Source organism: Lepisosteus platostomus, chromosome 16 (assembly GCF_059453375.1).
Source record: "Lepisosteus platostomus isolate fLepPlt1 chromosome 16, fLepPlt1.hap1, whole genome shotgun sequence".
Lineage (NCBI taxonomy): Eukaryota > Metazoa > Chordata > Actinopteri > Semionotiformes > Lepisosteidae > Lepisosteus > Lepisosteus platostomus.
In genome coordinates, this window is record NC_142626.1 from 16,044,589 (window position 1) to 16,066,180 (window position 21,592).

The 21,592-nt window shown below is 38.5% G+C and overlaps 1 protein-coding gene across 2 annotated transcripts in view; it reads right to left on the minus strand.

Moving 5' to 3' along the window:
* The window catches only part of LOC148646959 (NLR family CARD domain-containing protein 3-like), a 239,015-nt gene that overhangs the window by 166,169 nt on the left and 51,254 nt on the right, over positions 1–21,592 (minus strand). Inside the window, exons 10-11 of one of the 2 annotated variants that reach the window (XM_088608948.1) lie at positions 19,606–19,779; positions 17,533–17,706 (exon numbers count right to left, since the gene is read on the minus strand). The exons of the other annotated variant lie outside the window; for it this stretch is intronic. Of the exons in view, the coding sequence (XP_088465074.1) occupies positions 17,533–17,706; positions 19,606–19,779 (348 nt within the window). The remainder of the gene's footprint in view (positions 1–17,532; positions 17,707–19,605; positions 19,780–21,592) is intronic. 2 annotated transcript variants of the gene reach the window in all.

A 21,592-nucleotide genomic window follows, 5' to 3' on the forward strand; every position in this document is an offset into this window, starting at 1 on the left:
CGTGGGTGAAATATTGGTTTAAATATTTTAGGAATAATTGATAAAGCTCTGTTGAGATAAGAACAAAAATTCAAGTTAGAGAGAGAAAAAGTTGTGCGCCTCTGCCTATTAAGCTTTCGACACGGTTTTATGACGAACAATTTAATCAGCCACTTGAACTTTTAGTGCAGGGCTCTCAATTAGAGACGTCAGTGCTTCAGATGAAAAAAAAAATTACGCACAGCTGTCCGGCCTGAAAGTTAGAGGGCTGTAATTGATGGTATCTTGGCCCCCTAGTGGTGACCAGCGGTAGGGCATTAATTGTTCTCCGCCGTGTCACAGGGAGAAATCTGTACAGGCTTTCCCAGGAAGGCAGTATCCCCACACGTTTCCAGGGAGTGTCAGGGAGAGACGGCAGCTGAGAAAGGTGCACAGCCTGAACAGAGCTTTCCCCTCAGCTGTGGCCAGAGATCATTCCTCTAAAGTATGAGACTATTTCAGTTCCCAGCAGGCCAGGGAAAACAGGGAGCATATCAGGGAGATGACCCTATATTAACAGCATTCCCCGAGATGAAGTGCACACAGAATCTGACATGAATATCTGACTGTACACTGCAGGGAATACAGTCCCAAAGTAGCTCACATCCAGTCCACACAGCACCAGCAGCCTGGGTCCATGTCTAGCAGGTGTTGTAACTGGGGGACAATGGCTCAGACCAGTCTGCTGGTGAAGAATAAGAAGTGGCCCAGTTCTGTGTCCATTCTAGTATTGTGGCTATTGGGTTGTTTAAGAGGGGAGACACAGGGGGACATAGTGGTTAACATGGCTGTATCGCAGTGCCAGGACCCTGGTTCAGCTCCGGACCTGGGGAGATATTTGTGTGAAGTTTGTATGTTCTCTCTGTGTTCTCATTTGTTTCCTCTGTCGAACCCCTGATGGACTGACAACCAGTACAGGCTCCTGTGTTGGGCCCATTGCTTGCTAGCATAGGCTCTGGCTCACTCATGACCCTGAGTTTGAAACAGTGGAGTCCAGGACAGACTGGGTGTCTCCTGCTCTCTACACACACAGAGAGCACCACTCCTCTAGCAGACTGAGGAGGAAAGGAGGCAGTGGGGACAGGTCAACCCCACAGGTGATCAGTAGAAAGAGGACCAGGGTGAGTTTGAGGTCTCCTGCGCTCAATTCTGCAGGACACAAGGCCAGGACATGAGCAGTTAATGACAACAGTTGAGAGTCCTCTAGGGTTTCTCACAGTGCCTGACATCCCAGCCATGACCATGATGTCATCAGTGTACTCTGAGTCCCGGATAGTAGGATCAGGACAGCCCGGGATGTAAAGCTCCTTGCTGACCTAGCGCAGGCTTCTATTATAGACTGTATACTTCTACTACATAATCACTTTTTGAATTCTAGAGGTATTATAAAATATTTGAGAGGACACCATTCCAGGTGGAAAATGACTATTTGGCTGGTAGTCTTATCATGCTAAACTAAACTGTATCCTTAAACACAAATAATGAAAACTGAAATGAATACATTCTGGGTCCAGATAAGGCATTTGACAGGGTACTATACCCTTTTGTATTTGAAACTTGTAGGATTTTCATAATGGTTTTATTGTTTGGCTACATGCAATGTAAAAGCAACCAAATGCGCAGGAACAGGTTGATGGTATTCTGTCAGACACCTTTAATTCATACAGGGAACAAAACAAGGAGATGCTTGTCACCACTGATTTATTCTCTCAGAGTGTACGTCTACAGAACGATACAGAGGGAGGTGATATAGGAGGAGAACACACAATCAGGCTCTTTACAAAGATGGTGTTAGTATATACAGCAGAAATTCAACATCTTTTCCTGTTCTCACAGATCTAATCACAGACTACAGCAACTTTTCAGAATAGGGATTAACTCTGAAGCAATGTTATTGGGAAATCTATATCCCTGGAGGTCTAAAATAAATTTAATTTACAATAGGATTGGGATAAGATAAGATGTTGAGCAACTGCAATACCCAGAAACATAGAAAACACATTAAAATATAATTAAGAGGTGCTAGAAAATCAGCTCAAGCAAGACTTCAATAGATGGAAACTGCTGCCTGTCTAATTCTTGAGAAGGATGAAGACAGCAAGAATGAAGGTACTTCCAGGATTTCTGTCTTGTTCCAGACCTTTCTTATGCCTCTCAGTGACCATTACTAAAATGTCTATTTTATGTGGTTTAAAGTCAGGGTCCCATGCTATTGTGACCATCAAGGTTCTGCGTGGGCTTGTGCCCTCTGGCGCTCCACCCCGCCTGTTCGTCCTGCAACACCTGGGTCTCCAGCATAACGCAACAGGGAACCAGCCATATGAGCTAAAGGAGATCTCCCTCATCCCAGGCGGCTGAGGTCCCTGCTACACACAGGGAGGGCGATGATGTCACCATGTCCAAACTAGCTCCACTACACTATTTCTATAAACCCCTCAAAATGACTATTTCTTTCTTTTCTACACAATACAAATTTTTGTGATTACTGTATTTAAATTGTAGAATTTATTTTCATAATGCTTTGCTTTGTTCTGCTGGAAGCAAGCAGGGCAGCCAGAAGAAAGTGAAACTAGAGACATGATCGAAAAGGCAGGGGTTGAGCTGAGTGGAACTGATTAAAGCACCAGGGAGAGTCTGAAGGAGTCATTTAACATGCAGGCTTCAAAGCACAGGGATCAGTCCAAGACGTGGTCAAACAGGCAAGGTCAAAGCACAGAGAGAGAGGAGAAAACACTGGGAAAGGTGAGAAGAAGTAAATGAGACTCTAAGATGAGAGATTAACAAATTGGTAAATTTTGCATACCGAACTAATTTCCACAGCTGCATCCTTTCAGATGTATATAAAATGGTGGCACTGTGGTGGCACTGTGGCTAAGGAGCTGTACCTGTGACTGGAAGGTTGCCGGTTCAAATCCAATGGCTGGCAGAGGAATCCTACTCTGTTGGGCTCCTGAGCAAGGCCCTTAACTCTAACTGCTCCAGGGGCACTGTACAATGGCAGACCCTGCGCTCTGACCCCAAGCTTCTCTCCGTGTCTGTATCTCCATGGAGAAAAAGCTGGGGTATGCGAGAAGATGAATTCCTAATGCAAGAAACTGTATAGGGCTAATAAAGAAACATTATCATTACAAGAGTAAATTGCAGGTAAGAAAAGGAGGTTGGCACCTCCACAGCAATTAAAGAATCTAAAACTGTTCAAATCTGTGTAAATCCACCAATTCACATCCATTCATGGAGAATGTATGTGAAAAGTTCACATTAAATATTGGAAGAAATACCAATTACAAGAAAAATATGATAAATTTGGAAGCACAAACTGTTGGAAGAATTGCGAGGAAACCTGGCATATTATAAACACCTTTTGGTATGAAAATACATTCTTATTTATTAGTAATAAAGATTCTTGAAGAAATATAAAAAATTCTCTTTAGGAGTCATTTTTCTTCTGGGACAATAACCAGATAAACAGCCTTCAGGGGCAGAAAGATACTGCAGCCATGAAATAAATCACTAGAAACTGGTTGAAGCTGGACAGACCTTGTGTTCAAATGAAGACAGACTCTATAAATGAAATCACATGGAGAATATTACCCACAGAATTATAAATCAACAACAACATATACATACAGATGCAGCAATTCAAAATGAGCTGGGTATGCTGTGGTACAACGCAGTGGGCGTGTTGTATCAAAACGCATCTTAACGCGTCATACCGCATTTTACTGCATGCGATTAGATTATGTTAATAGTATCCGGAATCACCTTGTAAAACCGCCAGCTGGAGCTAATAAACCTTAACCTCTCATATACAGCATTTGAGCTATCACCAAAAAACACCTGGTTTCAAATCCCGATCACTGCTGAGGGACAATCTTTATTTAATTAAGAATTTATGTTATATACTCTTTAGACTTTTAATTTTAAACTTTGTATTACAGCATGTTAATCATTTAACATTAAAAAGTTGGTATATGTTATAAAAGCAAGATTGCTCAGTTGGACAAAAGTACACAATCTACCACCTTTATCATAAATATTTTAATTATGCAGAAATATTTTATGCATCAAAGTCTTTACGAAGATATTACTAATAGTATTACTAATGAATGACCTTGGACAACCTGTAAACTCAAAGTATTACTCTGGTCCACTTCCTTTGTAACCATCTTTGTAAACGAGAAGACTTTATTTTTTCTACATTTCTGTATTCAGATACCCTCCGCATTGGTCCATCATTACACCATTGTTGCCATATTAAGTCATTCGTAATCAGCTTCTTGACCGATCAGAACTCAATTTCTTCTGTATTTAACTTGAGATTTTCAGAATAAAGCGGCCTTTTGCTCGACTTCGGTTCTGCTAGGTTCAGCTTTGGCTTTGTTTCGCTTCGGCTTTGTCTCTCTTCATTTTCATTCGTTTCGCTTTGTGTGTTTGTTTCCGTATAGCTTCAGCTTTGTTGGTTTGTGTTCGTCTCCTCCTTGTACTTTCATTTGTTTGTGTTTATTCTTTATTTGGCCATACCTTGCCCAAACAGGTTATATCAACCTCTTTTGTACCCTATTCCTTGTGTCTACTCTCGTTTTCCCTTATTTGTATCCGTAGCTCACTTTTTGTATTTGTATTTGTGTGAACTTTTGTGTAAAGGGTTAGTTAATGTTGTCAGGTAACATTGAGCATACGTAGTTGGTCTTTGTATTATTAGAAATACTAGTTTAGTATGGGATGAGTGCCTTTTGTCTTGTATGGTTTGGGTAGTAGATGAAGTTGGGTAAGGTGTTAGACGACGCCGAAGACCGAGTGTGTCAGGTTTTGTAGTTAGGTCAGCTTCCCCTCACTTTATTACCCAGCTCCATTTTGTTTGTTATTTTCATTCCTTTGGCACCACTCATATTTCCTCTTCTCCAATACCAGTCACCTATTCAAATTGTACATATTTCACTCCTGTTTACCTATTATAATTCATTACAACTATCTTTTGCCCACACCAAAAATTTCTCCCTGCACGCCTGAAATTCCCTTAATGTCACACTCCATATACCCCTAGACTATCTTGGTGCGTAACAAATGTCTCAATGTTTAATCCAAACTAGTGCACATGGGGCAATGTTTACAAGCATTTTCAGCTGGCTGACAGGGCCACAACCTGAAAAATTGATCTTGGAAAATTGAAAACAAAATATTTTTATTTGTTTGTCCTAGATATTTCTGTCTGGTGAGAAGACACAGTAAGACATATAAGAAATCTAAGGACTCTACTGTATACTGTACACTTCTACTGTATAATTACATTTGTAATTCCAGAGATATTATAAAATGTTTGAGAGGACATCATTCCAGGGAGAATTTGACTATTTTGTTGTAGGTCTTATTGGGCTAGACTAAACTGTATCTTTAAACACAAAAACTGAAAACTGAAATGAAAAAAGTCTGGATCCCGAAAAATAATTTGACAGGGTATAACAGACTTTTGTATTTATACAGGAAACGAGAGGAGGTTATGCTTGTCACCACTGATTTATTCTCTCAGAGTATAAGACAACAGAAGGATACAGAGGGAGGAGATATAGCTGGAGGAACACACAATCAGGCTCTTTATAAAGATGATGTTATTATATACAACAGAAATTCAACATTTTTTCCTGTTCTCACAAATGTAATCACAGACTACAGCACCATTTCATGATACAAATTAAAAATGCAAATTCTGAAGCAATGCTATCCCTGAAGATAAAAAAAAAATTACAACTTGAAATAAAATTTTGATAAAATAATATGTTTAGCAATTAAAATACCCTGAAACGTAGAAAACATATTAACATGTAATTAAGAAGTGCTAGAAAACCAGCTGAAGCAAGACTTCGATAGATGGAAACTGCTGCCTGTCTCATTCTTAGGAAGAATTAAGACAGCAAGAATGAAGGTACTTTCAGGATTTCTGTCTTGTTCCAGACCTTGATTATGTCCCTCAATGACCATTTCTAAAACGTCTATTTTATATGGTTTAAAGTCAGGGTCTAATGCTATTTCTCTTGAGCCCTCAAAATGACTATTCCTTTCTTTAGTTGTTTTTTCACAATACATTTTTGTATGTGATTTTTGTATTTAAATTGCAGAATTTATTTATTTTGAAAATGCTTTTAGTTATATTAGGTGTAAAACATAAGTTTTAAGTCAGACAAATCCCTCTTCATCATTTTGCTGGGGAGCTACAGATGCAGCCATTCAAAATGGGTGAGGTATTTCGCGGCATACCCCGGTGGGCATGTCGCGGTATCACGTAGTTCACGTGTGTCACGTGACTAACTATCCGGCGTCGCCTTGTAAAACCGCCAGGGGGAGCTTAAGCTCTCATGTACAGCATTTGAGCCTTTAATTTTGAACTGTGTATAACTGGGCATATTCACCATGTTTATACGACTTGAGAAACTCTTTGATTTCAGGCAACAGCTGTCTGAACACTTCTCGCCAAAAATGTTTGTTTTCGACATCTCCAAACAGCAAGTCAGCAGTCTCAACAAATGCTTTTTTATTACTTCTCGATCCCTGAATGACTTTTTGTGATGAGCCAGGATGTGGCACACAGAGAATGATGCGATGATTGTATTACAGATGCAGCCATTCAAAATGGGTGAGGTATTTCGCAGCATACCGCGACACGCCCACCGGGGTATCACGCGGTTCACGTGTGTCACGTGACTAACTATCCGGCGTCGCCTTGTAAAACCGCCAGGGGGAGCTTAACCTCTCATGTACAGCATTCGAGCCTTTAATTTTGAACTGTGTATTACAGCATGTTAATCATCAGTCATTAAAATGTTGGTATATTTTATGAAAGCAAGATTGCTCAGTTGGACAAAAGTACACAACCTACCTTTATCAGAAATATTTATGCATCAAAGCCTTTACTGAAGATATTACTAATAGTATTAATAATGGATGACTTTGGACAAGCTGTATACTCAAAGTATAATTTCTTTAGCACATTTGTACAAGCACTTGGAATCTGTCCAAGCCATACTTTGTCAGGCATTTTGTTTTACTTCAACGGGCATAAAAACTTCCTTGCTTTTAACAGGGCGTTTCATAATTTCTAACTACGAAAATGATTTAAAATGCGACACCTATCATTCAACTAGAGCTTAAAATATCACAAGGAAAAATACACACCGATATTCCATTTCTCCCTAAACATTGTAAGCTTCGAAGTCTTTAACGTGATACCGGAGTCAACAAGCATACTTTTAGAATTTGATTAAAAGGGAATATAATATGGAATCGCGTATCTCAAGAATTTAATAACGGTATGATTATATCCGTGTACTGCGGCAGGGCTGTGTAGGGCTGTTTCGCCTGCCTGTTCATGCGAGCTGTCTTGTAGCCTACTGGTCTAGGTGCGTGACTACCAACTGGCAGGTTGTGTGGTCAAATCCAGCTGGTACTGGACTTTTCACTTTTATTTATTTATTTTTTAATTGCGTAACATAAACATATTACCGTATGCAAACTGTACTGTATACAGTATGTTTATGTATATTTAATGTCTTAACTGTGCCCATTTAATTGAATTTAAAAAAATTATTTAAAACACGAACATTAAGCTGTTTACATCTTCCGCCTGAGAACAGTCACCCGTTGCTACCCAACGCAGAATGGTGATTGGCTGACACCATCTGACACCCCTCTGATTGGAGAAAAAAGACGTGCTGGTTTGCTATACCAGGAAGATATTTTCCATTTAAGATTTTTCTATTTATGTCTTTATTTAGTGGTTTCATTAGTGACAAAGGCTAAACTTTCTTGGAAAAATGTCTTTTATGTAAACCATGTTTGCTATTAATTCATTCAGGGCTAAAATATGTTCATTGTCTTCTAATGAAAGAAGGGTTCCTTTCGCCGTAGTCGGGAGCCTAGCCTTTAACTAGTAAGTACTGTACTTACTGGGTTTTTGAGGGGGGGGAGGTGTCTTTCGCTGGAAATCTCGCCTCCTACTTTGAAAATACCCGTGAAACCGGTTCAATTCGTCACAGCCAGCACTCCTGCAGAGAGGGGGGTTGTACTTGCAGTGTATACAGTACACGCGTTATGCTCTTCGTTAATGTCTGTGAAGTTTTATTTAATCTCCGAGCCATACTGATTCTTCTGGAAGCCAGTTTCCGCCAGGGAGTAAAAAAAAAACACACTATGGTATTCTCTCCAATGCAGTGCAGTTAAAAACATACCTCTGATGCTGCTCCTAAATGAATATCGTTTATGACCATCAGAAGCTTTATGCTCCTTTTCTTTTTTCCAGTGGGTTGAACAGGGAGAGGCATTTCATGATTTACTTTTCACTGATGAAACAACAGTGGCTCTGGAACAGTTGTCAACTAAGTCGTTTTATAAAAAGGGGAGATATGTACACGTTACTGAAGCTAAAAGTTTAGCCTTTGTCACTAATGTAACCACTAAATTAAGACATATAGAAATCCCTACGTTACAGACTGTATATGGCTGGTATTGGTAGTTTAAAGAAAAAATACACACCAGTATTCCACTTTCTCCCTAAACATTTTAAGCATCAGAGTCTTACATGTGGTTATTTCGAAAACGTTTGTACGTGCTCCTTCTTACCATGTTACTGTTTACTGTTACTGTCCATATTAAGTTTAAGTGCCTGTGGGCACTTTTCCTGTCCGTGGGGGGTGGACCGTCTTTCATTAGAAGGTTAGTCTGTTCTACTCTGAGAATGTAGAGGGGGTGGAAAGTGCCCGCGGTCATTTAATTAGTATTAAAATCTTAGTTATCTTTCTAGTTCACAGGTTTGCATGCATACTTTAATTTTGAAAGCCACTGAGACATCAGGTACTACTGTTGTATTTATGAAAAAGAAACAAAACAAAAAACATACTAACAACTGTGCCATCCTACTCCTTAGTTAATACATTTTATTATTCATAAACAGTTAACATTGTTAGCAAAATATTTTGAATTATATTTAACCCTATTTTTTCTTTAGTTTTGTATTTAACTTATTATATGATAGTCAGACTTAATGTATATTAATGTATATTTGAACAATGAAAATATATTTTTACAAGATTTTACATTAAGCACTTAAAATTAATATGGTTAATAATAGTAAACTGTAACATGCTGTAACAAGATCGGTTAAACTGCGAAGAAAATCCTTTCAGAGAAAATGTTTCAGGTGTGAAGAACATAGATCTCCAATGCAATTTCAACCGAACCTGTTCCCACACACCCTGCCCCCACTACCATTAGAATATACACAAACATTTTAGCGTTTCATTCTGAGCAGAAGACCCTCACACCTGAAGAGTGCTGGCTGTGACGAATTAAACCGGTTTTACAGGTTTCAATCACAGACCATGTGACATGGGACTCAGTAAAGTAACACACAGCGCCACTGGATTTGATAATACCTAACCAAAATCCGCAATATGGAAATAGAACCTGTGTAATTGTTGATAGATGATGTACTCGTAACATTTTTTCAAGACGAACTACAACATTTAAAAAATGACTTGTATGTACTTGATATCTCTAATCAATCCACGGGTTCCAGCACAAAACGAAACTAAAACGCATACCGTTTCGCGCTTCTTATTAGTTGCTCAAAAGTAATTTGACCGTATGAAATGCATAATATAAACCTAGAAACATATACGTGAGCAGTACTTAAGCACTGTAGTATCGGTGTTAAGACATACCTCTCAAATACTGTAAATCAAGTTAAAAATATCTCAAGACCGATTCTGGTCGTAATGTATGGAAGCCCGTTTCTGCCAGGGAGTAAAAAAAAAACGCGCTATGGTATCTCAGAATTCCGACTTAGTATCTCAGAATTGCGACTTAGTATCTCAGAATTCCGACTTAGTATCTCAGAATTGCGACTTAGTAAGTCAGAATTCCGACTTAGTATCTCAGAATTGCGACTTAGCACCTCAGAATTCCGACTTAATATCTCAGAATTGCGACTTAGCAACTCAGAATTCCGACTTTATATCTCACATTTGTGACTTCGAAATAGCCATATTCCATTGTCTGTCCTTTTGTTATTGTAACGGATTCGGGTTCTAGGGATTGTGCCCTCGCCGCTCCCACCCTAGTTCGTGCCTCGCTGCACTGGCTCGAACCTGAGTCTTGCCAGCTGAGCTAAAGAAGACCTTCTTTTTTAAGTAAAAAAGGACATACAATGGAAATACGTAAAAAGAATGTTTAGCTTTTATAATTGTGAATTCTTCTGGATGTGAAGTGCCTATTTCTGTATCTTATTTCATATTCTGTCTACGTAAATAAAAACTATTTTAAAAAGCCCACCGTGCACTATTCCATCCGGGTACTATGGAAGCCTCACTGGCGGAAATGGGATTCTATAAAAAATAGTGTAATTAATTTGGTTTTTATCAGGGCACTGTACAGGACAAGTCTTCAGGCTTATAGATCCTATGATCCTGTACGATTCATGAAAATAGTGTAACGGAACGGCCGACATACAGGTTGTACGATCTGGTTGCAGTACACCACCCTCCCCTGCGCATAAAAGGGATGCTGGGGTTAAAGAAAGTGAGCCAGTGCAGCGAGGCACGAACAAGGGTGGGAGCGGCGAGGGCACAAGCCCTAGAACCCGAATCCGTTACAATAACAAAAGGACAGACAATGGAATACGGCTATTTCGAAGTCACAAATGTGAGATATAAAGTCGGAATTCTGAGTTGCTAAGTCGCAATTCTGAGATACTAAGTCGGAATTCTGACTTACTAAGTCGCAATTCTGAGATATAAAGTCGGAATTCTGAGTTGCTAAGTCGCAATTCTGAGATACTAAGTCGGAATTCTGACTTACTAAGTCGCAATTCTGAGATACTAAGTCGGAATTCTGACTTACTAAGTCGCAATTCTGAGATACTAAGTCGGAATTCTGAGATACTAAGTCGGAATTCTGAGTTACTAAGTCGCAATTCTGAGATACTACAGATGCAGCCATTCAAAATGCGCGGTAAAAACCCGCGGTACAGTAACCTACCCACAAGCTACCGCGGGGCACCGGAGGGTACCGCAGGGCAAGTGATTGGCTGGCCAAAATGACCGACAGGGGCACTCGTGGTGCATTGGTTGGTAGTGCAAAGATTTAATCATTTAATGTCTTTACTGTGCACATTTTAATCCGCTTAGTTTTGAATATTTATATGGATTTTACCACTAAAGGGAAATTTTAGTAGCTGTGCATAAAAAGAAGAGGAGCATAACGCATCTGAAGGTCATAAACGATATTAATTTAGGAACACAAACATTACTGTATGTATGTAAACTGTACTGTGTATGGCTGGTCTTGGTAGTTTAAAGAAAAAATACACACCAGTCTTCCATTTCTCCCTAAACATTTTAAGCATGAAAGTTTTATGAAACGGTACCCAAATATGCGATTGCTGTATAGAATGAATTTTAATTTAAAAAAATTATTTAACACGAACATTAAGCTGTTTACATCTTCCGCCTGAGAACAGTCACCCGTTGCTACCCAACGCAGAATGGTGATTGGCTGACACCATCTGACACCCCTCTGATTGGAGAAAAAAGACGTGCTGGTTTGCTATACATACTGTACCAGGAAGAGGATTTCTTTCTATTCAAAACGTGTATTTTAAAAGTTTAAGAAGTAAAAACCTTACAGCGTACACAGATTTCTAAACTGATCAGGATCGTTATCTTTGTCTTATGCATAATAATGTTCACCGCTCTGTCCAGCAAATTAATAATAAACTTTATTTTATATAGCTTTTTAAACGAATAAGTAATTAGATTGCTCATAAACCTAATCACTTGCTTTTTCTTTTTATTTAGGCTCAGATTTCAACTATAGATCGTATTATTAATAACCATAATAACAACCAACCAACAAAAACAACCATATAAACATAATACCAACCAAAAACATAGATAACAACCACAATACAAAATCAAATAATCAAACCATTTTACTCTCGCAAAGTCCTCCAATTATCATAATCCCGCCCCTTATGCAAAACCAAACCTTCCTCCCATCCCAGTTTATCCTGTTTATCATAAACAAAATCCACCTCAATTTTCAACATAAAGCATTACACAAAATCAATACCTCAACACTCCATACTCAACAACGATAATTCACAAACAGCCAGAACATGTAACTACACATTCCCAAACAGACCTAATTTCCATAGCCCCGCCCCTTATGCAAAACCAACATCCCTCCCCTGTTCTCTCTCTCCCCTGGCGGGGGATAAATAAATAAACATAGACGTTATATTAAATTTATTATATTTATTATATTTATAATAAAATACATTTATTATTTATTAATACGGGATAAATAAATAAACAACTGGTTTAGAAATGAGTTATTTCAAGATGAAAAAGAAAACATACACGAAACATGGTTTCATTACTATGGAAGCCCGTTTCCGCCAGGGAGGAAAAAAAAAACGTGCTATGCTATCTCAGAATTCCGACTTACAGATGCAGCCATTCCAAATGGGTGAGGTATTTTGCGGCATACCCCGGTGGGCGTGTCACAGTATCACGCGGTATCACGTGTGTCACGTGACTAACTATCCGGCGTCGCCTTGTAAAACCGCCAGGGGGAGCTTAACCTCTCATGTACAGCATTTGAGCCTTTAATTTTGAACTGTGTATTACAGCATGTTAATCATCAGTCATTAAAATGTTGGTATATATTATGAAAGCAAGATTGCTCAGTTGGACAGAAGTACACAACCTACCTTTATCAGAAATATTTATGCATCAAAGCCTTTACTGAAGATATTACTAATAGTATTAATAATGGATGACTTTGGACAAGCTGTATACTCAAAGTATAATTTCTTTAGCACATTTGTACAAGCACTTGGAATCTGTCCAAGCCATACTTTGTCAGGCATTTTGTTTTACTTCAACGGGGCATAAAAACTTCCTTGCTTTTAACAGGGCGTTTCATAATTTCTAGCTACGAAAATGATTTAAAATGCGACACCTATCATTCAACTAGAGCTTAAAATATCACAAGGAAAAATACACACCGGTATTCCATTTCTCCCTAAACATTGTAAGCTTCGAAGTCTTTAACTAACGTGATACCGGAGTCAACAAGCATACTTTTAGAATTTGATTAAAAGGGAATATAATATGGAATCGCGTATTTAAAGAATTTAATAACGGTATGATTATATCCGTGTACTGCGGCAGGACTGTGTAAGGCTGTTTCGCCTACCTGATCATGGGAGCTGTCTTGTAGCCTACTGGTCTAGGTGCGTGCCTGCCAACTGGCAGGTTGTGTGTTCGAATCCAGCTGGTGCTGGACTTCTATTTTAACAAACATTTCTTCGAAAAAATAGGTAAGCGATATTATGGACAATCAATTGACTTTTATATTTCAAAATATCGCAACATGATCGATATTTGCGATATTTTGAATATATCTTCCCTTCTGACAGCGGTTCCTGCTTCTATTGTGTGTGTGTGTGCAACAGTAAATTTTTATAGAGAAATGGAGGCTGGACAGTATGCGTTACAATATAAACATTTATAGTGATTTAAATCGTGTTCTGATTTAAATCGCAAACGCGTGATTAATTATGTGTTTTTTAATCATGATCAGGCTAATGCATTTCTACATTTTCTGTATGAACCAGCTTAGAGGTTCATACAGAAAGACAGCTTGTGTTTAAATTGAGTGTAAGGTAATTTATGCTTCTAAAGTCATGGTCAGTATTGTTGTACTGTGCTGTACTGTGTCACATTATTTTATAGCGTTTTTATTGCGTTATTAAATCCGGTGGCGCTGTGTTAGTTTCCTGACTCACATTATTTAAACTGCGACACTGATCATTCATCTCTAAATAAACTTTATTTTATATAGCGTTTTAAGCGAATAGGTAATTAGATTGCTCATAAACCTAATCACTTTTTCTACATAAACACAGCGTGATTGCTCTCTGAAATTGCTTTTCCTTTATTTTTAAAGTAGGCTCAGATTTCAACTATAGATCGTATTATTATAAACTTTCTTGGAAAAATGTATTTTATGTAAACCATGTTTGCTATTAATTCATTTAGGGCTAAAATACGTTCATTGTCTTCCAATGTCGAGTTGACATTGGAAGCCTGCCACACCCGGACCGTTAAACCAACGCATTAGCACGTCAAAGCCCATTGAGCCAGTATTGGCTTTAGTATCCCCCCCTTCTCCCCTCAATTCAATTCAATTCAAGGTGTTTTATTTGCATGACAGATGGGTACAAGCAGTGTTGGGTACTGTATGTATATTGTAACGCTTACGGCAGACAGGCACTGTGTAGGAGCCGACGCACCAGAGCAGGGCCTGCAATTTTTATATTTATAACTTAGTTTTTAAAATTAGTCAAGCAATACGAAGCATCTCCTTTTACTTAGTGCCTGAGCATACTGCAACGCGTGTGAAGCCCATAAACGATATTAATTTTGGAACTTAAACATACAGTATATGGCTGGTCTCGGTACTTTAAAGAAAACATACACACCAGTATTCCATTTCTCCCTAAACATTTTAAGCATCGAAGTCTTTAACTAACGCGATACCGGAGTCAACAAGCATACTTTTAGAATTTGATTAAAAGGGAATATAATATGGAATTGCGTATCTCCAATTATTAAAGACCAGACAATCGCAAACTCGTTTTCAATAAAATTATTTTATTCATTCAGCAGTTTGTGAGAGGGACATCCAGCAGGGAGAGACACACACACCGGTTTTCATTGACAACATTGTTTTTTTTTCAATTCCTCTTGTCTAACAGGAATGTTTTGTTTGTGGACAGACTGTTAGACAAGAGGAAAAGACCGCCTCCTCCTACGAAGCATTTCGTTGATCCGATCACGAATTCTTTTCCAGTCGTACGCAGCAAGGGTTGAGAATCTCCGATTCACCATCGTACTAATGGTTTCCCGGAGATTGGGTTAAAAAAAAACAAAAAACATACTAACAACTGTGCCATCCTACTCCTTAGTTAATACATTTTATTATTCATAAACAGTTAACATTGTTAGCAAAATATTTTGAATTATATTTAACCCTATTTTTTCTTTAGTTTTGTATTTAACTTATTATATGATAGTCAGACTTAATGTATATTTGAACAATGAAAATATATTTTTACAAGATTTTACATTAAGCACTTAAAATTAATATGGTTAATAATAGTAAACTGTAACATGCTGTAACAAGATCGGTTAAACTGCGAAGAAAATGCTTTCAGAGAAAATGTTTCAACCAAACCTGTTCCCACACACCCCGCCCCCACTACCATTAGAATATACACAAACATTTTAGCGTTTCATTCTGAGCAGAAGACCCTCACACCTGAAGAGTGCTGGCTGTGACGAATTAAACCGGTTTTACAGGTTTCAATCACAGACCATGTGACATGGGACTCACAACTACAGTAACACCGTATTTGATAACGCTTTAAAAACGCTATAAAATAATGTGACTTGGCACAGAACAAGTTTACAACACAGTACAAAGATAAATGCTGACCATGACTTTAGAAGCATAAATTGCCTTACACTCAATTTAAACACAAGCTGTCTTTAGCCCTCTAAGCTGGTTCATACAGAAATGTAGACATCTAGGCTCAGAACACACAGCTTCATTAGCGAATACATATGCAGGACAACTAGAGAAGACGTTTTACAGAGGGTGGATTTTTAGAAACATCCCATCATATTCACAACGTGAAATCTAGAAAATAATATTACGTAACCAAAATCCGCAATATGGAAACAGAACCTGTGTAATTGTTGATAGATGATGTACTCGTAACATTTTTTCAAGACGAACTACAACATTTAAAAAATGACTTGTATGTACTTGATATCTCTAATCAATCCACGGGTCCCAGCACAAAACGAAAGTAAAACGCATACCGTTTCTCGCTTCTTATTGCTCAAAAGTAATTTGACCGTATGAAATGCATAATATAAACCTAGAAACATATACGTGAGCAGTACTTAAGCACTGTAGTATCGGTGTTAAGACATACCTCTCAAATACTGTAAATCAAGTTAAAAATATCTCAAGACCGATTCTGGTCGTAATGAAACCATGCAAGGGAGTTTTTATGTCCGTTGCAGTTCTTTTGCAACATGAATATAATTATATCGTTATTAATTTCTTGAGATACGCGATTCCATATTACATTCCCTTTTAATCAAATTCTAAAAGTATGCTTGTTGACTCCGGTATCACGTTAGTTAAAGACTTCGAAGCTTACAATGTTTAGGGAGAAATGGAATACCGGTGTGTATTTTTTTCTTTAAAGTACCGAGACCAGCCATATACTGTATGTTTATGTTAAGATTTCCCTTCAGTGGTAAAATTAGATATGAATATTCAATACTTAAACGGGCACAGTTAAGACATTAAATATACATATACATATTGTATACAGTACAGTTTGCATACGGTAATATGTTTATGTTACGCGATTAAAAAATAAATAAATAAAAATGAAAAGTCCAACACCAGCTGGATTTGAACACACAACCAGCCAGTTGGTAGTCACGCACCTAGACCAGTAGGCTACAAGACAGCTCGCATGATCAGGTAGGCGAAACAGCCTTACACAGTCCTGCCGCAGTACACGGATATAATCATACCGTTATTAAATTCTTTAGATACGCGATTCCATATTATATTCCCTTTTAATCAAATTCTAAAAGTATGCTTGTTGACTCCGGTATCACGTTAGTTAAAGACTTCGAAGCTTACAATGTTTAGGGAGAAATGGAATACTGGTGTGTATTTTTTTCTTTAAAGTACCAAGACCAGCCATATACTGTATGTTTACGTTCCAAAATTAATATCGTTTATGGCCTTCACACGCGTTACAGTATGCTCCTATTCTTTTTATGCTCAGCTACTAAGATTTCCCTTCAGTGGTAAAATTCAATATCTACAACGGGCACAGTAAAGACGTTTACAGTAAGTCTTTCTACGACAGACCAACGGACCACGAGTGCCCCTGTCGGTCAACCAATCACGCACCGTGGTATCGCGTGTCATCTTACCTGCGGTATCTGTACTGCGGTGTCTGTACCGCGCACTTTGAATGGCTGCATCTGTATATAAGACGTTAAGCTTTATTAGCTCCACCTGGCAGTTTTACAAGGTGATTCCTTGTTCTACCGCAGTGTACTCCGTGTATTTTAAATGGCTGCATCCCTATATACAGTATGTGTAAAAAAGATGGGCAAACTGGGAAAGACTGCATGTCGAGATGTCTAATATGTCATGTTAATATGTAATGAGATGTTAACAAAGAAACCACACACAGCAACTTGTATAAAATCACGTAGCACTTTTTTATCTTTCTATATGCCCTCTTTCTTTCTCGTTTTGTACTTCCTAGGTGTTAATTTTTTCATGCATGTGAAAAAGCAAATGTTGTGTCTCAGCATTAGCACATAAAAAAAACAAAAATCACCAGTGTTCACTTACCACAGTTCTGTTAATTTACAGTTGGGATCCCTCAGAGCTGCAGACAACAGTTTCACTCCTGAATCCCCCAGGTTATTCTTACTCAGATATAGTTTTCTCAGACTGGAGTGTTGAGACTGAAGAACAGAGGCCAGATCTTCACAACATCTCTCTGTTAGTCCACACTCACTCATCCTGCAGACAAAAAGACAGGCGCACAGCTGAACATCTGCACAGCTCGTCCAAATCATTGTTTCCATCATTTAGATCCTACATTAGTAGTAACCTCCGAGAAGCAGCGCAGACAGAATCTGACATTATTCTGACATGAAGCAAAACTTAAAAAAATGGAAATTAATTTCTCCCTTGCTCTTGGGAACGATTGGGACAACAAGAATGAATGTACTTCCAGGATTTCTGTCTTCCTCCTTGTTTCTGTCTTATGCCCCTCAATGACCATTTCTAAAACTTCTGTCTATTTTATGTGGTTTTAAGTCGGGGTACCATGCTATTTCTCTCAACCCTCAAAAGAACTATTCATTCCTTGAGTTTTTTTTTCAATACACACTATTTTCTAAGTGATTAATGTATTTAAATTGAAGAATTTAATTATTTTCATAATGCTTTGAGTTATACTAGGTGTAAAACAATGTTTTAAGTGAGATGAATACCTCTTCACCATTTTGCTGGGGAGCAGTTACTCAGGTTGTTGAAGCTTTAAGCTGAGCTGCACAGAAGTTAGACTGTAGATCTGGGAGAGTTTGGTGCTGTAGGATTTACCTGAGGTTTTCTTCCCTCCCAAATAAATCTAGACTGAAGTTTGCCCTGAAATTTGACTTTATCTGTCATTACAGGGATATGTTTATACTGTCAGCTAATTGAAAAAGTGGTAGTGCAGCATTTGAACACCATCAACATCACTTTTAATAAACAATTATCCAATTCAGGGTCACAGTTACCCAGAGCCTGTCCCAGGAAGCATTGAACACAAGGCAGGATTGAACCCTGGACAGGATGCCAGTCTATCAAAGAGCACACACTCATACCAGTGCCAGCTTTCCCACAAGTCTATTAACCTGCCAGCATGTTTGTGGACTGTAGGAGAAAACTGGAACACCACACAAACATGGGGAGAACATACAAACTCCACACAGATAGCACCCCAGGTCTGGAATTGAACCTAGGGCCCCAGTGTGATATCTCCTGCACTGAGCTGATGGAAGCAGTAACCTGGAGACTGAATCCAGGTGCGGGTTCTGCTGGAAGCAAGCAGGGCAGGCAGGAGAAAGTGAAACTAGAGACGTGATCGAAATGGAAGGGTTGAGCTGAGAGGAACTGATTAAAGCACCAGGCAGAGTCGTTTAACATGCAGGGTTCAGAGCACAGGGATCAGTGCAAGACGTGGTCAAACAAGCAAGGTTAAAGCACAGAGAGAGAGGAGAAAACACTGGGGAAATTCAAAGCTGAGAAGAATTAAATGAGACTAAAATAAGAGATTAACATATTGATAAAGTTTGCATACCTCACTTCCACAGCTACATCCTTTCAGATGCATATAGAATATTAGAAAATACCGTGGGAATACAAGAGTTAAGAGTAAGACACAAATGAGAAATTTGTGTTGGCCCAGTCTTCAAAATCTTGAAGAAATATACAACAATCCTTATTAGGAGTCCTTTTTCTTCTGGGACAAACACCAGATGAGCTGCCTTCAGAGGCAGAAAGATACTTGTTTAGAACTGTCAAGACGGCAGCCATGAAATAAATCACTAGAAACTGGTTAAAGCTGAACAAACCTTGTGTTCAAATGAAGAAGGCCTCTATGAATGAAATCTCATAAACAATGTTACCCACAGAATTATAAATCAACAACAACATAAACATATGTGTAAAAAGATGGGCAAAGTGGGAAAGATTGCATGTCGAGTCTCTCAGTAATGAGATATGCGTAGCAGTTTTTTGTCTTTCTGTATTCCCCTTTTTCTTTCTTGTTTTGTACTTCCTAGGTATTACTTTTTCATGCATGTGAAAAAGCAAATGTTGTGCCTCAGCATTAGCACATAAAAAAAACAAAAATCACCAGTGTTCACTTACCACAGTGTTGTTAATTTACAGTTGGGATCCCTCAGAGCTGCAGACAACAGTTTCACTCCTGAATCCCCCAGGTTATTCTTACTCAGACATAGTTTTCTCAGACTGGAGTGTTGAGACTGAAGAACAGAGGCCAGATCTTCACAACATCTCTCTGTTAGTCCACATACCTTCATCCTGCAGACAAAAAGACAGGAGCACAGCTGAACATCTGCACAGCTCATCCGCATCTTTCTGCCCAAGTTTTCACTCCAACACCCAGGTCAGCAGTAATATACAACATCATGTCATTATCCATCTCAGAGTGTCCATGGATGAGGATGATGAAGACAAAAGCTGCTTCAAAATTTGGGTTCCAGGAGGAAGAAGAAAAATTAGAAGAAATTGTCAGGAAGGGAGACAGTGGGAAACAGGGAGACACACAGAGCTACAGTGACTGGAAATGGGAAACAGAAATAGAGAGACTTTGACTTTTAACCATAATAAAAATTGCTTCACATTGATTATTATATTTTATTATGATGTCATCTTCTTATAGTTAGTTTAGTTTAGTGTTGTTGTTTTTCTTCAAATGGTTTATTAATCCCAAATGTAAATGACCAATACTGGAGTAAGTGAACTGGAGATTTTGATGTTTGTAGATATTTTGAGAAAAACAACTTTCCCGTTTAAAGAAAATAAACCATTAGAAGAAAAAAAACAGGGTTTTAACTATAACACCACAAAAAATAATTAATAATTATATTAAGCAATAATATAATTATAATTACAAAAAAGTAATAAAAAGAATAAAGAAATTGATCATGAAACTAAACAAATCTCATCCCTTGCAAAACTACACAACACTGCACACGTTTTACACATGAAAGACTCTCTACACAGGCTCCCACATGTAACATAGTCAAAACACACCAACACCTTCAGACAAGAGACTACAGTTTTACTGGAGGAATTCTAGAGACTACATACATATTAAAACTACATAAATTCACAAAGGGCTGCAGAAGATACAGACAGACTCTGCTGGATCCAAAACAGACACAAACTACTTGACAACAATGGTAGCTCACAAGACTCCCCACTGTGGGTTGTCAGCCTTTTAGTGAGGTGAGAATTTGTAGGGTTTTGGCGAGTGCGCAGTCCAATAGTTTACTATCTGATATCTCCGAAGAAGACAAAATGCTGGTGTAAAATCAATAAGTGGGTGAGGTAATCATTTAAATATTTTAGGAGTGAGCGATAAAGCACGGTTGAGAAAAAAAAGAACATTTTTTCTCTAGTTAGAGGAAAAAATTGTGCGCCTCAGGGTATGGAGGTTTCAGCGAGGCTCTATGAGGCACCATTTAGTCAGTCAAATGAGCATTTAATACAGGTCTCTCAATTAGGGACATCAGAGGTTCAGAAGTTATTTTCACGTAGCTGTCTGGGATGAAAGTTAGATGGCTGTAATTGCCGTATCTTGGGCCCTCTAGTGGTCTCTAGTGGTAGTCCAATAATTCTTCTCTGCAGTGTCACAGAAAGAAATCTGTACAGGCTTTCCCAGGCAGGCTGTATCCCCACACCAGTTTCCAGGGAGTGTTAGGCAGAGACGACAGATGAGATCAATGCACAGCTTGTTCAGAGCTTTCCCCTCAGCTGTGGCCAGAGACCATTCCTCTAAAGTACAAGACTATTGCAGAACCTAGCAGGCCAGGGAAAACAGGAGGCACACCAGCGACATCACATCAGATCCTACATTAGTAGTTACCTCCGAGGAGCAGTGCAGACAGAATCTGCCATTATTCTGACATGAAGCAAAACTTAATAAAATGGAAATTAATTTCTCCCTTGCTCTTGGGAAGGATTGGGACAACAAGAATGAATGTACTTCCAGGATTTCTGTCTTCCTCCTTGTTTCTGTCTTATGCCCCTCAATGATCATTTCTAAAACGTCTGTCTATTTGATGTGGTTTTAAGTCAGGGTGCCATGCTCTTTCTCTCAACCCTCAAA